Source organism: Electrophorus electricus, chromosome 8, assembly GCF_013358815.1.
Source record: "Electrophorus electricus isolate fEleEle1 chromosome 8, fEleEle1.pri, whole genome shotgun sequence".
NCBI classification, from domain to species: Eukaryota; Metazoa; Chordata; class Actinopteri; order Gymnotiformes; family Gymnotidae; genus Electrophorus; species Electrophorus electricus.
This window is the reverse complement of record NC_049542.1, coordinates 10,766,695-10,779,528: the sequence shown is the minus strand read 5'-3', so window position 1 is coordinate 10,779,528 and position 12,834 is coordinate 10,766,695. Positions and strand designations below refer to the sequence as shown.

At 38.0% G+C, this 12,834-nt stretch overlaps 1 protein-coding gene across 1 annotated transcript; it reads left to right on the top strand.

The window, feature by feature from the left end:
• Positions 1 to 3,288: 3,288 nt before the first annotated feature.
• flot1a (flotillin 1a) lies at positions 3,289 to 12,791 on the top strand. Its single transcript, XM_027016264.2, has 13 exons — positions 3,289 to 3,536; positions 4,385 to 4,434; positions 4,545 to 4,620; positions 4,706 to 4,796; positions 4,921 to 5,064; positions 5,220 to 5,339; positions 5,422 to 5,517; positions 6,104 to 6,256; positions 7,201 to 7,382; positions 7,826 to 7,871; positions 8,319 to 8,456; positions 9,412 to 9,576; positions 10,449 to 12,791. The coding sequence occupies exons 2-13, from the start codon at positions 4,392 to 4,394 to the stop codon at positions 10,464 to 10,466; spliced, it is 1,272 nt and encodes a 423-aa protein (XP_026872065.2). The 5' UTR covers positions 3,289 to 3,536; positions 4,385 to 4,391; the 3' UTR covers positions 10,467 to 12,791.
• Positions 12,792 to 12,834: the final 43 nt, after the last annotated feature.

The window sequence follows — 12,834 nt, the reverse complement described above, 5'->3', positions numbered from 1 at the left end:
GGCAAAAGCATTTTGGGAGAGCTAGGTGGAGTACAAACTTAAACATAAGTAGTTCAGGTTCATATTACTGTTTACATACCTGTTGGGTGGGTTCTTTGAAAGATTCCCTGTAATGCAAGGGATCAGCAGAGACTCTGAGTCAGAGGTAGCTTGGGAGAAAGAGGTTTGCTTATGGCATTAATTTCTGCATATCTCAAGGTGGGTGAGCCAGTGATCTAGTTAATTGTGTCAAAGAACATTTCTTCTAAAACATATCACCTGATGAATATTTCATTTAAAACCCGGTGTCTCATTTAATTAAAATGAGTACCACTGCATAATCTGTGCATGACTGTGCATGACTGTGCATGTGTGTGTTTGTGTGTGTGTGTGTGTGTGTGTGTGTGTGTGTATCTGTGTGAAAATGCAGAGTTGCAGTTGTGCACCCTTGACAACTGTGGTGGATAGTTCTGGCATCATTAGGAGTCTGTGACTCTTTTGCCTCCCTGTCATTTCAGGAATATGTCTAATTTTGCCCTAGTGGTGTCATGCTTGAATATCTTATTTTTGCCAGGTTGAGAAGAGGATAAGTTGCAGTCTGTGGTTTACCTCTGAACTTCCACCTAATGCAGCCAGTGCATCAGACACTACAGGGACACCATATTATAGTCTAATAAATCCTCTTTGGACTGTGTCCAAACAAGACTGGACAGAATGATAGATCTGATGCATGTGGATTTAGAAGAGCATACTGTCTTGGCAGATTGCTTTAAAGGGTTTATATCAACCAATCTTAGAGGCCGGAAATAGCTAAGCGTTCACCCTCTGCCTGGAGTCATGGAGGGGTTATGATAGTAATAAATTTTAAAGTTGGTGATTTTAGGAATCATTCAAAGATAAGCAAAGCAGTTTCACAAATGTCTGAGTACAAGCCCCCAATGAGCAAGCCAAGGGCAACAGTAGCAAGGAAAAACTCCCTAAAGCATGGTGGAAGATTCTTCCTCATGAGGAAGAATACTCGGGGGGGGGGGTCCATCCTCCTCTGTCTAACAACATACACTATAGTAGTAACAATATAAACAATATGGAGCAGAATAAATAGTGAAATAGATATATAAATAAATAAACAAACAAGCAAATAAATAAACAAATAAATAAATGTGGGAAAAAAGCAATCAATGTCTAATCTGGTTTTCTAGAAGTCTTAGTCTAATCCCAACAGTGTGCACATGTCCGAAAGCTATCCTGCATGAGAACGTCCAACAAGGGCAACATAGAAGTAGTTGGCTATGGTTTAGGTGTGGTGGGCTACAGCAGGGGGCACCAGAGGAGCCATGGCAGCTGAGATGGGTTGAGGCTCAGTAACAACATGTCATCAGGGGTAAGTACCTCATCAGAAAGAGAAAATAGATTATTAGGCATGTCCAGGTACGAGGGTGTGTAAATTAGGGAACTGTAATGTTCAAAGATAAACGTCTGCAGGTCTAACTATGGCAGCTATTTTTAACATTTACAGGAAGGTTATTCCATAGTGTGGGAGCTTTATAGGAAAAAGCTGCAGTAGATTTTCTTATTCTTGGTACTAGTAAAGAGCCTGCACCTTTTGATCTAAGCAGATGTAATGTGTCGTAATGCACAAGGAGTTCTCTAAGGCACTGTGACACAAAATAATTCAGTGCTTCATAGGTCATTAGAAGTATTTTATAGTCAATATGAAATTTTACTGGGAGCCACTGCAAAGTAGCTAAGATAGGAGTGATGTGATCAAAATTTCTAGTTCTAGTAAGAACTCTGGCTGCTGCATTTTTAACTATCTGGAGCTTGTTTAGGTGCTTAGTGGTACAGCCAGATAGTAATGAATTACAGTAGTCCAGTCTTGAAGTAATAAATGCATGGACTATCTTTTCTGCATCATATGAGGAAAGTATATTCCTAATCTTTGCAATATTCCTGAGGTTGAGAAAGACGGTCCTAATATTATTTACATGAGCTCTGAACAAGAGACTGGGATCCATAATCACTCCAAGACACTCTTTAACTGTTAAAGAAAATGTGATTGGGAGACCATTGAGGTTCATTAGGTAATTAGAGAGCGGTGACCTAGCTGTCTGTGGGCCTAACTTCTTCTTTCTCAGGATTAAGTGAGAGAAAGTTTCGCAACATCCAGTGTCTGGTGTCCTTCATAATGCTAATAATGCTAAGATGATATATGTGCACTGGTTTGGCTGAGACATATAGCTGCATAGCAATGGAAACTAGCACAGTGTTTTTGTATAATGTTACCTAGAGGTAGCATATATAAAGAAAAAAGCAGAGGCCCCAGAACAGATCCTTGTGGAACACCATAGCTAACATTGTTGTATGCTGAAAAGTCTCCATTTATGATCATAAACTGGTAGCAACCAGCTAGAAAAGATTTAAACCAGGAAAAAGCTAATCCCCCAATCCCAACAACACTTTTGAGTCTATCTCATAAAATGTTGTGAGTTAGTGTCAAATGCTGCACTCGGATCAAGCAGTTTAACCAACAACAATAAAAAAAACTTGGTCAGAAGCCAACAACAGGTCAGTAACCACTTTAATCAGTGCTGTCTCTGTACTATGATGAGCCCTAAACCTTGCCTCACGGTATTCTCAGTTTGTGCAGTGAAAGTGTATCAGATAATTCATAATCTGATTTCTTGCCTGTGCCGTTCAGGTGCTGTTGTTATTTAGACTTTGCCATTTATGTTCACCTCACACTTTGCTCATTGTGGCAGCCTGTGGATGTTTTGGGATGTTTTTGTTTTGTTTTTTCTTTTTCTGGTATCTGGGTTAGCCTTAGAAAAAATCTAACAAATCTTTAAAAATCTGGTTTTAAGTCTAATTAGTCTTTTAAATCTTTGGATTTATAAAAAAAGAACCTAAGAACCAAAGAACCTAAGAAACTATGAGCTCATTTTGAGCAAATGTTATTGTTTAGATATCTTGTTGTCCACAGTCTTACTTTGCAGTACATTAGCAATTTTGAGTCGCAATACAATTCATCGGGTACTAATATACTACTAATAATCCTAATCTACTACTAATAAATTCTTAAGTAAAAATCTATATTAAAAAAACAAAAAACAAAAAAACTAAACAAACAAAAAAACAATTCGCTACCGCCCTCCATTCTTCATATTGCAAAGAAACTCGTTTTAATTCAACGTATGAAGCGCAACGAGCATATGATAGGCTTTATTGACCGCCATCAGATGGCAACCAAATGGGGCGTGGTGTTTTCGGGAATACGCCATTAGCACGCTCCATATACTTAGCGGCGTTTTAGCCTGATACAAGATCAGCTCCCTCGTTCAAACCTTAGAATTAACCACTACGAAAAAAGCTGGTCTCGGATCAGAACAAAGGGGCAACGTCAACGAACAATTGCTAATAGGCCTTCCCACCAGTCATTTAGATTTTCAGAACCATGTCTACAGCATACTAACTTAAAGCAGTGAATATTGTATTTCATGTTGGGGAAGAAGCTTGAATAATTTTATTACAGCAACTTTGGACTATCATTGCACCTCTCGGTGAGTGCATTCGGTATTTAATGTATTTTTGATACTGAATTACGTCGCTAATCAGTATGACGTGTTTACAGATTTAAACACTTGCTTCGTGTTTTCATCGCTAAATTCCATTGTTTTTTATTGTGTACATTTTTTAAAAAATTACGATGGTATAATCGTGCTATTTTAGGCTATTCGTGAAATATTGAAAGCATTCGGAATACGAGACACTGGGCGTGGAATTTTTCTTGAGTTCATTTACAGCAACAAGATATGCGTAACGTCGATTCAATTATCTTATTAGGCGATCTGCTATTGGAGAATATGCAAAAGATGCAGACGTTAATTTTAGATTATTTTATTCTGTATAAAGTACAATCAATGGGATTAGGCTACGTTGAAAAGCTTCCAAATAATCGTCCTATAGAGTAAATATATAGACTTCAATAGGCGAAACGAGGCTACCATATGAGCCTTTACGAGGAATAAAGGGATGACAGCGTAAGTGGAACGCTTTAAAAAGTATATCTGTAGGGAATAATGATTCTAAAAATGTATAAGCCTAGTACAGGTGACAAAGGCCATGCAATGAAGTAGTTTCTTTGATAGGTTAGTTATTTATTGAAGAATCATTACAAACATAACTCTCTTTCAAGGAGATGCAGTACTGCATTTTGTGTAATATTTGATCAAATTATTATGGCTTTCATCATATGATTTGGAGTTATATACTGTATTTACATCTAGCCAAACGTTATCTCTGAAGATGTGATATTATCTTCAAAATCTGGAACCAAGACAAAATCCATATTAGATTACTGTTAGTGGTGTTCATATCTTTGTTGCATATTGAATTTTTCTTCTGTTAGTAAGAAGATGTTTTACACCTGTGGTCCCAATGAAGCTATGGTGGTGTCTGGTAATGTCTCATGCAATTTTTCAAGAATTTAAATTACACATGAATTGTAAATAAATATAAAGTGAAAGACTATAGAATTGTTAACTAATAATTAATGTCTGTCATCTAAGGATTCTGTCGTTCTCCCCCGATGATGATATCTGGAGGCAGAGTGTTTGTGTTTCCCTGCATCCAGCAGATCCAGAGGTATTAGTTTGTCCATAAATATACACATATCTTCATGTATGTTTATTTTTTAAGGAGCCTATCACTCCTCTTTATTTCCTTTCAGGATCTCTCTGAATACTATGACCTTGAATGTGAAGAGTGACAAAGTCTACACACGCCATGGAGTGCCTATCTCTGTTACTGGCATTGCCCAGGTGTCCCTCTCCCTGCATGTGCCATGTCAAACCACTAAGCCAGTGCAGCTGAGCCAGTATTTGTTCTCTTCCATACAGTAACAAAAATCATATGCTGTTGACTACACGATTGTTTTCCCATCAGATGAAGATTCAGGGACAGAATAAGCAGATGTTGGCAGCAGCGTGTCAGATGTTTATGGGGAAGTCTGAAGCAGAGATTGCTCAGATTGCCCTGGAGACACTGGAGGGTCATCAGCGAGCCATCATCGCCCATTTGACTGTAGAGGTATGTGACACAGTTTAGGATTACTTACTTTGTAAATGCACACAGAGCAAGCTTGAATAAAAACGCAGTGTTTCAGGGGTTACACTGAATAAAGACTTTTTGTGGAATGCTCTAGTAATAATGAAGAAGTGTCCTTGGGTATGTCTGTTCTGAAGGAGATCTATAAGGATCGTAAGAAGTTTTCTGAGCAGGTGTTTAAGGTGGCGTCATCGGACCTGGTCAACATGGGTATCAGTGTGGTCAGTTACACACTCAAAGATGTTCATGACGATCAGGTAGGTGTGTGTATGTTTGCAATATGTTTGATTTCTCAAGTAATAATGGGCTTTTGAGCATTTTGTCCTTTCTCTGGGTTAGGATTACTTGCACTCTCTGGGAAAAGCTCGAACAGCACAAGTACAAAAGGATGCCCGCATAGGAGAGGCCTTAAACAAAAGGGATGCTGTTATCAGGGTGAGACCATCTAACTTCTTTTACTTTCCTCTGTCTGTATGGAGGCTACACCGAATCTTTTTTTAATTATTATTGGGCTTTCACAGTTTAAACCTGAACCTGTTAATCACATTCAAGATTGATTCCATACACAGGTACAGGGCATATAAAGGGAAAGAGAAGACAGAATAAGAAGGAAAAAATTTAAAAAGCACCAAACTTGACATAACCAAGACAGGATAAGTGGTCAAATTATGAAACTCTTGCCTCATTAATCACATCCAGTTTTCTCTGTATAGCCATGAAGTTTTACAGAAATTGGTAGAATGGTAAAGGTAATCAATTAGCAGCTTGTTTGAGCCACATCTTAACCACCAGCACATACATCATCTGTTTCAATTAAACAAGCCTTCACTGGTTCTTTGCTACATACTTGCATCTCACATAAAACCTACTCATCACCATCAGTGGGTATTTACACATTCAGAAGCACTAGAACTTTCATGAACCCTGACTGCAAGTAGTGTTAACACTGGTGGCTGCTCAAACACAAATGTAAGCTCTTAATTACTACTTATTTCCATGCCAAGTGTCTGTCTTTCTGCAGGAGGCTCATGCTTTGCAAGAAAAGGTGTCTGCTCAGTACATGAATGAAATTCAGATGGCTAAGGCTCAGAGAGACTTTGAGTTGAAGAAAGCTGCCTATGACATTGAGGTCAACACCAAAAAGGCTGAGTCTGAAATGGCTTACCAGCTACAGGTAATTACAATATAAAGAAAAACATACTATCTGAAAAGTATATATAAGCATTCACATTGAAGAAGTAAAGGTTTGTATATTTTTAGCCTGCTAAAACAGTGCCTAGCTAATAATACTTTCTAGTTCATTCTGAGAATAACTGAAAGACCAGAAAAGGGTCTAGGGGTCTAGCTTGGGGTCAGTTGGACCCCCATTGACTTTCTGTGAATCCTGGTTAGGTAGCCCAGCACCTAGTTCTTGATAGGTCTCAAGCATCATGAGTTCTGCACTGGCATGTAAATGGCATGTAAGCTCAATCTCTGACTGGTTGCGTGTACCACATATGAAATATTTGATTAATTGCTCAAATAGAGCCTTCTAGCTCCCAAATGTCTCCTAAATAAAGCCTTCTAGTTTGGCCTTGTGTTGAGATATTTAGTTTGATATTTAGAAAAGATTAGAAAACCTTTTGTTGAGTTTGATCTGGCTATTTGGAAATGAGCAATTTGAACAGGTGTCACAGTTACACTACAGTGGATTCTGTTTTAAAAAAAATTGTTTACAGTTACTAATATCCAATCACTTATTATTAAACAGGTGTTACACATTTATATCAAAATATTGGCCATGTTTTACTCATATGCCTGTGCATATTTATCACACGTTTGCATTATAGTTTGAGTTCCTGATGTGATTATAGACCACATCTATATGATTGATTCAGAAGAAGAATGCCACTCTTGTGATGGAACTAAAAAAACTATCGTTGGGATGCTTAAAGACTTAAATATTGCTGTGTTGTTCCCTTCATTTAGTCTTCCATGTTATAAAGGCCTTATGTTCCTCTATATCATTTTCAAAGCTACCTTTTCCAAGCCACCAAAGCATGAAACCTTTGAAACAATTAAATATTAAAATAATGTGAAGTAATTCCTTGATCTTTTCCCCCTGCATTGTGATATCAGGTGGCTAAGACGAAGCAGCGCATCGAGGAGGAGAAGATGCAGGTGCAGGTGGTGGAGCGCACGCAGCAGATCACCCTGCAGAAGCAGGAGATCACGCGCAAGGAAAAAGAGCTAGAGGCCAAAGTGAAGAAACCGGCTGAGGCTGAGCGATACCGCCTGGAGAAGCTGGCTGAAGCGGAACGGTGAGTCTGAGAGGGCTGGACCTTTCTTTTGCTGTTTATGCTATTACTGTGCAGTGAAAGAGAAAGATTGATTTCAGTTTTTAACCAACTTTAAGTAGAAAACAAATTGATTTTCTGAGTTAGTTTGTGTAGAAATCAGTCTTTACTTGCTTTACTTGCTAGGGAAGTTATTCTGTTTAGCGCAAAGTTTTCAGTTATTTAACCTTTGCCTCAAGTGTACCAATAAGCTGACTTGATCAGAATGTGTGCTGCCAGTCATTTCATGGAGAGCATATTTTTAATGTTGTCATTTTAAAGTGTCAGTGTGTGTTTTCTGCTTTTTGTCCCCTCTCTCTCTCTCTCTCTCTCTCTCTCTCTCTCTCTCTCTCTCTCTCTCTCTCTCTCTCTCTCTTTCTTTCTTCCTTGCTCTCTTCTTGCTCGCTCTCCCTTCTTACCACATGCAGTCTTCAGCTCATCATGGAAGCAGAAGCTGAGGCAGAGTCCATCAGAGTGAGTAAACAGGAACATCATCACTTAAAAGCTCAGAGTCCATCAGAGTGAATGAACAATGGCCACTTGATATCATCATTTAAAACCTCAGACATGTTGAAGGCCTTGGGGCTGATTTTTCAGACAAAGATTATGCTCGGCCTTGAACTAAATTTCATGGTCAGTGGATCCTTCATTAAATGCCATTATAGAGTTTCAGGCTTTTCAGATGATTAAAGTCAGTTTAAGGAAAAGAGGTCTGGATGTTCCACATTTAGGTGACACTATTTAAAATCTTTTGAAATTCTTCTTTAATTGTTCATTTCAGTTTCTAAATTTCAGAGATATTCAATGTAATACAGCATGCATATGTACCATCTGTGTGTTCAGCTGTGATATATTCAGCATTTTCAAATGAACATAGTGAATGCATAGTTTGAGTAGTGCTGCCCCCATCTCTCCCTGCAGGTGAGAGGAGAGGCAGAGGCGTTTGCTGTGGAGGCCAAAGGCCGAGCAGAGGCAGAGCAGATGGCAAAAAAGGCTGAAGCCTTCCAGCAGTACAAGGAGGGAGCCATGGTGGACATGCTGCTGGAGAAACTGCCTCTGGTAAGGCTGTGTGTGTACACATGTGTGTATGCGTGGGTGTGTGTGTGCATGTGTGGGTGTGGGTGTGTGTTCATAGTCTTAGAACTTTGCAAGAATTTCAGATATAATATATTGGATTTTATTGGATTTTTATTTTTATTGGAAAATGTTAAAGTATCTAAAAATATTTGTGTATGAATTAATTATATATATATATATATATATATATATATATATATATATATATATATATATATATATATATATATATATATATATGTATGTGTGTGTGTGTGTGTGTGTGTGTGTGTGTGTGTGTATATGTATGTATATGTGTGTGTATGTGCGCTTCACACACCTTTGGAAGGCTCAGATGGGATGGATACAATATACAGGGTAAAGTGGAGTTGAAAACAAGTTATATAAAGGTGTCTTTAATACCAAAATCAAAACCTAAAATGTAATCCAAGAAACAAGCAGGGGTCAAATACCAAAAGGGACTAAATAACCAGACAGAGAAAACAGGAATAGTCAAAGCAAAAAGGGAAAACCAGAGAAACTGTGAATAAATCCAATAGGCAGATAAAGGAACAAACAGTGAAACAACTGCTCAGTATACAACATAAGCAAAACAAGCTTTTGCAAAGACCATAGACAAGTATACAATGGAATTAACAGGTGACATTAATAGACAGGACTGAGAAAGAATGTAATCAATGGGAATCATGGAAAGTGGAGTCTAAGAGCACTAGGAAGGGCAGGCGTGACACTTTGATATGCTTCTCAAAATATCATAAAAGTGACACATCCCAAATTTAAATTTTATATATAAAATTGATTCCCTGGTTATTACTTATGCCTGAATCTTCTCAGAATGCTAATACATTATAATGTATAAGAATTTCCAGCTGTTTTCTATACAAATACATCTGATTTTTTTCTGTTTTCATGGTGTCACTGTCTCTCTGTTTGCCAGGTGGCAGATGAGATCAGCAAACCTTTGACATCTGCAAATAAGATTACCATGGTTTCCAGTGGTGGCTCAGAAGTGGGTGCTGCAAAGCTGACTGGTGAGGTAATGGACATCATGACCAGGCTTCCTGAGACAATTGAGAAACTGACTGGAGTCAACATCTCTCAGGTGAGACTACAGAACATACACATGTTGTAAGGGTTGGCGCCAGGCTGAGGCCCCCTCCGGCCACCAGAGGGAGGCCTCGAGTCAGGCACGCCACTAATCAGGCTTAACAACCAATAGCTGGGCTAGACCTTATATAAGCCCAGTAACCAGTCATTCAGTGCTGGGTCTTTGCCAAAGTTCTGAGCCAAGCTCCTAGCTGGTAACCTCGGGTATTGCGGTCTGTGATCCCTCATGCTACACCTCACTTCTGCGTTGTGAGAGTGTCCATGTTTTTACACATCCCCTCTCCAGTTTTCCCTCTCAAGTCTGTCTCTCTCCCGAGGCTTCCCTTAGCCATTCAAGTTCCTCGCCGTTTTCTGTTTTTGTTTGGGAAGCTTTAGTTTGGTTTCCCCAGTGTATTGGGGTTACCATTTCTTCCCGTGGCGTCCTTCGTTCTCCCTTTTACCACGCTCGGCGTGGTGTTTAGTTTTTTGCTTTTGTTTTACCTGAGCCAAGATCTAACTGTTCTGCACACGGGCCCACCATTGTTAGAGCATGGTTGCTCATCCAGTAGGCTATTGGTCTCATCGCCTAGCTGACCTGGGTTCAAGCCAACTTCACACATACACAGCCATATGCATGTAAATTCAGTTCTCTGGTTAGTGAAGTGGTTGTTAAAAGCATTAACTGCAGTTTGTGTGCTAATCAGTCAGAATGCAAGAGAAAGTTTGAGATTAAGTGCAGATCTAAAATCCAGAGGTTGTTTTCCTTAGGATCTATAATGATTAGAATTGGGGAAAGAAAATGATTAAAGTTCAATATACTGTGAGAAGTTTGACAGTATTAATGAATGTACTAACCCTCTGACTTTTTTTTTTTTTTTTACTCTTTAGGTCCCCCACACAGTCTGAACACCAAACAATCATTACACCTTTAGCCTTCCAATAGTTTGAATGTGTCTGTCTTGTTCCTTTCGATGTTTCTCCTGCTGTCACATCCACGTTTTAGTCCTGCATGCTATCCTGTCCATCACTTTTTTCCCATGTTCAGATCTTGTCCTGAGTGTCTTCTGTCTTTCTCCTTCATCACTGCCCATTCACTGCCTTGCTGCTGAACCCAAAGTGTACCTTACCACGCCAGTGCAATGCACATGTACAGCCTGCATCTGGGATCAGGAGGAACAGAATGCAGTGCAGTTAAATGGTAAATGTCAAAATTTGATTAACACAGAAAAAGTGACCAACTACATGCCATGAAGTTTTTCATAAAACTTCTAGGGTGTTGGGCCTTTATGACTGTGTGTAGTAGTATGGGCATCTATTAAAGATCGTAAAGATCTTTCTATTACATATCAAAGTGTAGTTTAATGATGTCACTAAAAGGTAGTATATTGTATATTGTTAGTATTTTTTTTAACATCAAAGAATTTGTTATTTTTTTCTATCTCAGAATTTGTCATTTGTGTATGATTATACCTTGCTAATCCTAAGAATAAGATTAGCATGTTCCTGGTGAGTCTGTTCTGTTGTACTGCACTGGTACTCAGACGCAAATGCCATTCAGTTGTGTTACATAATTATCTCCATATGGCATTTGTCCTCCACTAAACAGAAGTAGTTAACTGAAGTGTAATGACAGTGTTTGTTTATAAAATGTTTACACAGCTGAAAAGATAAGAAGTCAGTTGTCATAGGCCAGGATTTTATGTATTTGCAGACTCTGACCAATGTTTGTTTAGAACTTTATCATTTACAGATAGTATATTGTTTTCCTGTTCCATAACTAGATGATAGTACTTAATATCTACACACTTAAGTGTGTAGACATTTATGAGGACAGGATGAGCTTTAGGTTGTTTTGCTGAGCTAAGTGAAATAAAACCACTTCTCTGGAAGTGGCTTCAGTCAGCTTGGAGCAAAGAAGACCAAACATTAATAAGACTGTAAACATTAATATTGTAGCACACAGTCTCTATTTTTTACATTTCAAGTTGTTTGCTTTGTCTTGTGGCTTGGTTTCGCGTCATAAGGCTTAGCAAACAAACCACGCGCTTTCAGCTCAACCTTCAAAACACAGAATCCAAAGATGCTGTATAATGTGCCATCATACCGACAAGTCAGATTTTTAAAAATTACCTCACTAGACATGATGAGGGCTGTGATGTACAATACAGAGCAAAAATGCTCTTGCTAAAGGTTTCATATGATCCTTTTACACATGTATAATCATTTTAGTCACTTCACAACACTGTCTGCATTTGAAATATTGTTACCTTTAGTTAAAGAAGAAAGTTTATTTGACCTGACAGTGTATAGAACAGCTTTTCTCTAATAAGGATAAAATCAGAGATACATGCTGAGAATCAGAGATACATACATGATACATGCTGAATATGTATTTGTATGCATTAAAAATTATAAACATAATATATTGGTTATATATTGTCTTTGCAGATTAACAGTGGTTAGCAGCTCTATTGCAAAAAAAAAATGGAATTGTCTTCCTGAAGACAATAGATTAAATAATATAAAACCAAAGGTGTTTTTTGTTCATCTGTGGATGAGTTCAGAAGAACTGACTTGAACTTGTGTCTTAGCTACATGTTAAAGCCCTAAGTACACCAGAATTAGATACCTTTTGTACTTTGTAAATAGTATTTTACTCCAACTTTACACAATCTGATTTCTGAAAAACACTACTATTCTTGTCATGATTTGCCATGATTGTCTGAATCATTCTAATCATGGCAATATGTAACTGAAATATGTACAATTATTGAAACCAAAGTAGCAAAGTATTTTAGATAAATCTACACATTTATTATTTAGTTTAGCAATTTAAAATAACCAACCACTTTATTAGAAAAGTACACTGTATGTACACCTTACATGTGTTCAGTTAGGTTATACCCTACAGTTTATGTGTAAAATATAGCCCATCTTCTAGCTTTTTATCAGTACTCAGTTACTTACCACACAACCACTATCAAATCCTGTAATACTGCTGCCACTGACGCACACATGTACCAGGGCATCATACTAGTGTGCCATTACCATGTCAGTGATATCAGTGCCACATAAAATTTTAACAAATTCCGCCAAATGGCTACAGTCTGTAATATTACATTAATACAGTGCACTGATAAAATTGGTGCACTTTATTAATGTAACATTAAAACATTAACCAATAAAATGGCCAGTGAAATTCAATGTGGGAATACTGATTCAGTGTTCAGTTTACTTTGGAAATATGTCAAAATAAACTGAAATGAAAAGACTA